Source organism: Sitodiplosis mosellana, unplaced genomic scaffold (genome assembly GCF_009176505.1).
Source record: "Sitodiplosis mosellana isolate CC-2019 unplaced genomic scaffold, AAFC_SMos_1.0 Smas_scaffold_6226, whole genome shotgun sequence".
NCBI classification, from domain to species: domain Eukaryota; kingdom Metazoa; phylum Arthropoda; class Insecta; order Diptera; family Cecidomyiidae; genus Sitodiplosis; species Sitodiplosis mosellana.
The window spans coordinates 13,755,963-13,764,248 of NW_022601467.1; the positions used below are offsets into that span (position 1 = coordinate 13,755,963).

The 8,286-nt window shown below is 36.9% G+C and overlaps 1 protein-coding gene across 1 annotated transcript in view; it reads left to right on the plus strand.

Moving 5' to 3' along the window:
- The window catches only part of LOC129579470 (uncharacterized), a 31,944-nt gene extending 23,914 nt beyond the window's left edge, over positions 1-8,030 (plus strand). The window contains exons 11-13 of the mRNA XM_055469578.1: positions 3,962-4,124; positions 6,444-6,546; positions 6,623-8,030. Of these exons, the coding sequence (XP_055325553.1) occupies positions 3,962-4,124; positions 6,444-6,546; positions 6,623-6,763 (407 nt within the window). The 3' untranslated portion in view covers positions 6,764-8,030. The remainder of the gene's footprint in view (positions 1-3,961; positions 4,125-6,443; positions 6,547-6,622) is intronic.
- The last annotated feature ends 256 nt before the right edge of the window (positions 8,031-8,286 follow it).

The window sequence follows — 8,286 nt, forward strand, 5'->3', positions numbered from 1 at the left end:
TCGCTGTCGTTGTTGTCGTCATCGTCGATTTTCATTTCGAAATCACTGGAGACTGTTTGTTGTTATTTATCCATTTTGTAGGCGGCATATTCAAACTATTCAATACATTTTATTTAGTTTTCTAGCATTTTCAAATAACCATGACATGACATGACATGACATGAAGGTCGTTTTTATTTTATTCCTTTGCCAGCCCCCTCCCCCTTCAGATTAAACAACAATCTGATTTTGCGATCCAAATTTCCGTAAAATGTATGCAGATGCGACTACGATCGAATGAGTTTGCGACGAGTGGAGGCAGAACAGGCGGTGGCGGCGGAAACAGCAACAGCAGCACCAGCATCGAGCATATGAGGAAGGCAAGCAAAAGGGTTAGACAGAACAAGATACACATGATAAATGAATGTATATGCATAGATGTTGATATAATGTGCAGTATTAGATTAAAGCTTCCATTTGCTAATAAAGGCAATATGTACGTAACATCAGCAGGCGCTTCATTGGGAACTTGATCAAATTGCTTGAATGCGACGTGATTTGCTCTACTCGACTCTGCTCGCCTCCCAACCACTTCATCGAAAATATCACAAACAAGACACGATTTATAATTATTCATGCTGCACTAGGCATTGAACATGCAAAAATGATCATTTTTTTTTTCAAAACACACCAAACACACATGTGCTGGCTCCGGTTTTGTTGTGTAATTTGTTGAATTGAAAACACATTTGTTTTTTTTTTCAACTTCAAAAAAAAACAAAGAGAGAGAATGTAACATACTTTAAAAATGTCAGTCCAGCTGACATTCTGATTAAAGTATATCAATTGCTCAACCGCACACAGCATGGATGATGAATGATACCCAGAATTATTTCCAGATTGACATGGTCTTGCCCAAAGGATATGGCTAATAAAGATTCGTTTGGCAAATTCAAATCCCGAAAGAAGATTACAATGAGTCGGTTGAACGAAAAATAATACGGAGATTCGACAGATGGATACCTCATTGCTGATTCGATTCGATTGTCAGGAATAAATGCATTCGCTTGTCGAGAGCAAAAAAAAAATAAAACTACGAATCCTCGTGGCAACAAAATGAAATGAAAAAATCAAAAAAAAAATAATTTGCTTAAAGTTTATTTGGTTAGCCAAAGTGAAGATAATCAAAAATTCAGCGCTTTTACAATTCAGTTGAAAGAGGAATGTAAAAAAAAAGAACATGGAAATTTACCGTGTGAAATGAACAGCTAGTATTTCATCGTATGTTGACAGACGTTAGATTGCGGTGAAGCAGCGTGGAACTTACTGATGGGTGGCTTGTGGAGAATCATGTTTGTGAGGCAGGGTAGACCACAGCAGCCGTGTAACACAACATGTCATGAATACAGTTGGAGAGAGTGCTTAAACCTTCTCGTTCAAATTTTAATTATTTCTTTTTGGATCCTTTCTATTTTTCCAAGAGAACAAGACGACGTAGAAAAAGAAGAATAGGACGCATTTCGACGACTGTACCGTTTTCGGAGAGCAGAGAACATTAAACAAATGAGAAACGATGATATTCTGAGCTTTGTGAAATATGTTGGAAGACATTCAACAGAACAAAGGACCATGCTGTGCATTAATTTGATATGTTTAACACCGTCATTAAAGAAATGACGGCAGTTGCAAGTATTATGGCACACGCAAGAAACAAAAATACACAAACCGACCTCCCGCCAGCCAGCGCACGCACACTTTCTCTCTTGCAATTGCATGTGTTTCAAGTTTGAATTTTGAAACTGGTTAATTCATCCATAATTGTTTGCACATGATTAACGGAGGTCTGATTTGGATGGTTTATTTCAGCTTGGCGCCGCGTTAAAAGTCGAAAACATCGAGACACCATATCCAGAGATGAAAGCGAAAGAAAGCGAAAGAAAGAGAAATAAAGCAGAGTTGCATCAGGGCGCAGCGAAAATGTACGCTGAAAATGAATGAATTGAACTGGAAATTCAAGTGAGCATGTTAATGGTGCGATGTTCAAATGCATCTTTGGTCGAAAAATAGTTTAGCAGCAATAATAATTACGGAACAAATTAGAACGTTCTGGCGAGAGGGCGAGCGAAAATACTTTCAGAATGATTCTTCATAAACGAAAATAAATTGAAACTGCGTTGCAGCTCAGCATGTGTGCCTGTGTATATGAGTGTGTGTGTGTGTGTGTTTGCTTGTATTAGTCTGAAGCAATGGGGTTGTTCGGTCGTTTGGTTTTCGAAAATTTTAAATTAAGTGAAACAGTTCAGCTATTGTTGCATATATTTGTTTATTTTTGCGGTATTTTAACTGAGATGCTGGTACAGAATCCCACTTTTTGTGTGCCATATTGCCGCATCCAAATTTATAAGTCATCGGTGAAAGAGATACAGAGCAAGAGCGAAAGGGCAATGGAGAGAATGAGAGAAAAGCGCCGTAATTGACTGTAATGAATCTATATATTGGTGTAGTCTAACTGAGTAGCGGTGTGTGGTAAACGTCCCAAACCGTACGAACGCAAAGAGAGAACAAGTTCTAGATCGAAAGAATGAGAGACTGAAAAAGTGAGATCCCAACTATGGAATTCAATTTCATAATTTTTATTTTATTTCCTCTACTTCAATTTATCTTCCTTGTCTGTCCAAACATAGTTTGATTTCGCTTTTGCATTGTTATGCTTGGGTTTTGGTTTGGCGTGTATATATGTGTTCGCTTCTATTCCGCTCAGTTCATATAGTATTAGCCACTGTATGGGAAGCGCACAAGTCGCATCGAGTCGATGCCAACGCGCTTCACACGAACAGCACATCGAATATCGTGTATGGATAGCGTTTTCGGGTAATAATTTACCTTTCTACATAGCCACGGGCATACATGTGCTGTGCATGCATTTAGTAAACCAAGAGCAGAAATGCATATTTTATTAGACACAAAACCCAGCAGCATACTCAATCGACGACAACGGCAACGGCAACGACGATGACGACGACGACGACGACGACGGTGACGGCCGACCGAGAGGAAAACGTACCGTGCTTGCATTTTAAAAGGCAACCAGCCATCCAACGCACAATGAGTTTGCATGGCGTTTTTCTGTTTCGTTCTCCATGAATATTTTTCGTAATTAAATTTCTCAAAGTTTATTTCGAAGTGCCTACACTATACATATATTTACATTCGATTGACTCGAGTTCCAGGCTCATCTGTACATATGAAATGCCCAGCAATTCAACCGCCACGTGCTTGCTGATGCGAAAAGTGCGCATCTCTTTGCCGAATGCAACCAATTTAAGTAGAATCGCAGGGTAATGGTTTCTTGTACACTTTTAACAGGGATTCACTAAAATTGCATGCTTCGACCTCAGCACAACATTCAACATTTTAACCAAAAAAATTTTAAGTGAGAAAACAACAGAATGAATCGCATGCGCTTGTTCATTAGAGCGATGTACGTAATTCAGTACATTTGAGCTATTTTCGATTCGAGTAGAAAATGAACTAAAATTGAATTCTTCCACTGCAAACTAGAACGGGGAGAAAAAGAAAAAAAAATTGCTCCATAATTCGAATTTCGATTCGTAAAGTCGAAATGATTCGTTTCATGAGTCCCTGGCTTTCCGGCAAAATTTGTTCAAATTACGTTTTATCAATTTACTTATTTTATGCCAAATTTACTAGTCTAACTACGGCTTTTCTATGCCCTTACACGTTTTCCATAGGTATTCACACAAGCAGCTTATACACACAGCAGCCATGCTGCATTTTCATTCAGTATGGGTACTTTTTTATAATTTAACTTTTCCTTCCCTCTATATTTTCTCGTTTTTGCCTGCTACCATATTCTCGGGTCTGAATTTTCGGCGGCAACACGCTCGCGCGCGCACACACACACACACACACACACACACATTGGTTTTGGTTTCCGCGTATGTACGATATACCGCGATAGGATTTGCCTTCCATGCTGATACAGCAACATTCTACAAAATCATTATAGACGAATTTTCGGAGCGCTCGATATGTGAATTGTCTGAAATTCAGCTATTCCCGGAGCAGCACATGATGGCCATTGTACAAAAGGGATCGCCGCTACGGAAGATGATAACATATGGGTAAATCGATATAAAATAAGTATTATTATCGAGTGCTTAAAAACTTTCATTTAACAAAAAACGAAGATGTAGCAGAAGTAGAGTAACGCACAGTCGCACACTCATTCATACGGTGCAAGTTATGTATGGTAGTTTAGCCTGTGTATTCAAAGTGCTTGGTGCTGGGAAATGCATTGGAATTCTGTAAAATGAAATAGCGCGCGCCATCCATGATGTGACCATAAAAAGAGAGAGTGAGAGCGACACACACACATGAGCACATTTTTATTATTTTAGATATTGTTCGTTTGTTACTTAGACACCAAACCATTTTGAACGCATCTCGACTATTTTCATTCATACGACGACTACACAAAGAAGATCTGCCACTTGAATTCAATTTTCAAGTGGTCATACAGATGTCAAATTCGGAAAATGGATTTTACATTCAATGCGAATTTCATATCCGGCTTCAAGTTGAATTTTGTCTTTTATATACCATTTACAGAAATGCAGCCGCAAATGTCAATAACGACTATAGCAAGCAAGAACGAAAGAAAGAGAGAGAAAAAACTTAGATATACAAACACAAAATATAAAATATTCGGATTTCATTGCTTTTGGCTTGAATGCAAACATTTACTTCTCGATGTTTTGTCGGTGCTTCTTACCAACACATCACGTCGCGCATAATGATCAATATATATAGTGGCTTTTGTACGGAATATAATCTCTGTCTTTGTCTTTCACTCTGTCTCTCTCGCTCTCGGTTTGACGTCTGCACAAATGTTATTCCTTAACATTTTGCCGTCATTTCACTTGGCGTTAATTATGAAATGCCATGCTCATTTTCATGAGAGGAAGTCACAAATTCATATAAACGCACTAAAAATTTCGCATGGATTACTGTCTGATTTACTTGAATGACTACAGTTTCAACTCAAAAATGCGAATGGCTCGTAATTTCGAAACGAAGCATTGTTTGTGTGCACTGCGCAAAGAATGTGGAAAAATTTCGACGCTTTCTGGAGATAAAAAATCGTGGTCATAATTTAATTATATCAAACGTAATCAAAATTTCATTTTCCGGTTTGTTACCCCACAAAATGTGCGATATATTCTTCGATAGTAAATTTCATTTTAAAAAAAACAGCACATACACACACCAACCTTTATTCGAACGACATTCACATGAGCCGTACACAGAGCAACAAGGTATCATATGAAAAATACTTTTTTTTAAGTATAAAATTATCTATTGAGTGAATCAAAGCGAAACGTGTTTCACATCAACTGAAAGATGGTAACGACTGATTGAATTGATGTTATTGCTATTAATAAAGTGTATTTGATTAAATCTTTATCAAAATTTTCGTAGAAAACCTCAGAAATGTGAATTGGCTGCGGGGTTGGGACAATTTGCAATTTACCTACTAATTTCCGGGTTGGAACTGTAGTGATAATGGCAAGCCATTATTAATGACGGCGAATGACTTTCCAAAAATTTTGCCGATGTGCAGGAGAGAAATGGAGAGAAGGAGGGAGATGTGATGATTAGAGCGAAAGTAGGCGATTGGAGGTCGGTGGATGGGTGGGCGTTGGCGTTAGGTGAAATGTAATGTACTAAAATTGGCTGTTGAAATCCATGAGGGTTGAATAACATAAGTGCGTCGCTATTAACATTATCTCTCTATGTTGAATTTCATTACGTATATGAAGTGTTAATAGAACATTTTATTAAATAAATGTCAACAAAATATCGTACTTGAACGGAATAAAGGATTATGTCAAGACGTGTACGTGTTCACCATTGTATACAATATGACATTCAATACATGGCATCAAGTAGTAGTAGTAGCAGTGGCCAAGTGTTGAAATGAGAGCGATAGACAAATAGAGAACGCATAAGAGACAGATAGAGTGGGTTACAGTTTGGCAGCATGCCTGTGTTGCGATTTCGTTGATAGCATGATAGCTCATCATTACGTAAAGCACGATTGGATGGCCCTTTGCGTTGAATTAATATGCAAATATTATTGTAGACAAGTCTCTTACTCATCATATTGTAGAAAGAAGAAGAAGAACAAGAAAAAATTATGCCATCTAAATTATGTCCATGTTACACGAACTACGAATAATTAATTGAAAGCGATACGTTGTGATTGTCGCCTATAATCGCTTTTCGATGATTTTCAAGCACCTGTACTCAATTCATGTCAATTTAATGAAGAAAACTCGCCCCGTAATAGCGACCAAGTTCACAATCACTCTTTATCTATCTCTTGCACTCTCGATAATAATATATGTTCTGCATCCTATCCATACTCTTCATAAATTCAGATTGCGACGAACATTCGAGCATGGGCTCTTGTATTACGAGCGGAAGCGTTGGCATTCACCGAAGCCGCAATGCGTTCGACAAATGCATCCGGAAGACTTAATGGTGAGTTAATGTAATTTACCATAGCATTGTGTGCGTTATTACCGTGTGTGTGTGTGTGTGCTTGGTTTCTTTTTAGGTTTCGATCGATACCATCGAATCAGCATTTTTCATATTGATACTTGGTATTTTGTTGAGTGTCACGTTGCTGCTGATCGAAAATGCAATATGGTTTTTTAAGAAAAGCAAACAACTCCATACGATCACCTATTTAAAATGAAATTGAGCACCCTTGACACTGACTTACTTACCATTTTTGATGACATTTTCTCTTCCGTCAATGACACTTTCAACGGCACAAATTTTCACAACAACCAAGACAGAAAAACCAATGAATAATAAGTATTACAACGAATTCGCCATTAATGTTGAATCAATTCGGTTTTTTTTTCTTCTCTTTATTTAATCTTATTTATTGATCTCATAAAATAATACTGTTTATCTTTAAATACGTAACTGAATAAGAGGATTTTATGCACAAAGGCAGCAAACAGCATCGAGATGATATCGATTTTAGTTGGTGGCGAAATTAAGTCGATAAATCATCTATATCGTGTGTTTCGGTTTGTTTATGTGTGTATATATTTGTGTGCAATGGATCCGGCTCTACTTTTTCATAGCGATTTCATTCGATAATGTTTGCTGCTTCTGAAATTTTGTTATTGTTTTGCTTATTTAGTTGGAATTCCCTTTATTAACACGTGACATATCCAATAGCCTTCGATGTTCCAATACACTAGAACTATCAGATATTCTCTTTGTGTATGTATATGTGTCTATGTCGATGCACGCATGAAAAGCACCAACTCAACAATATTGTCACTCGAAAAATGGTGAAGTTAATAGATGCGACGACGCATTTTGCAACACTCTATCTCTCGTTTCGGTACAAACACTTCACTATAGTTTTGTTTGATTACATTCTCGGTAAAAGTTATTTGCTAAGTAACTGAATTAGTGTGTTACGAGAAACTTTTTGGGGCCGAGGCGGAAATCCGTCCGCCCAACTCTATGTGTCACCATTATGCACATCAAGTTTTGAGTGGCAATATATTGATTTGGATCCGATTTCTCTCTGTATCGGATTAACTTCTTAATTTTGCTATAACATTTGGATTTGCTTAATGCGTTGTTTTTGTTGCGTTTTTTTTTTGTCTTCAATTTAACTTGTCTGAATTTGATGAAACTGATTTTTGTTGATGCCATTTAGTGCTATTTAAAATTGGTGACATACACTTAAAATATATTCATATCAATTTTCGTTTAAATTTATTTATCCATAGCGTTTTTGTTGTTGTTTCTTTTGAAATATTTTGTGTTTTTTGTTATTGTTCATTTTCAATGAATATTTTGATCAGTTAGTTGTTTTTTTTTCTTCTGTTGTCTTTCACAAATAATGTTAATGCTCTAAGTAGCATCTTTGTAACGTTTGTTATTTTAAAGCGCAATAAACCATTTTTCGTGCTTAAACGACACACTCCAAAAAAGCTTGAACTGTGTTTTTTTCTCTTTCCTTTTTTTGTTCTTTGGATTTGCCCCTATAATCTTGTTATTATTGCTAAATACATTTTTTTAAAAGTCATTGCGACCGTTTTCATCCTTTCCGTCGTCCTTTGCAATGACTTGCTAACTTTTGTTTACATTTTGTTTGTTGTCTTCTTCTAGTTGTTGGTTGTGGGATGTCTTAGTTTATCTCTTTGTTTTTTTTGTGTGTGTTTCAATAGAAAAAAAAATGAAGATTCA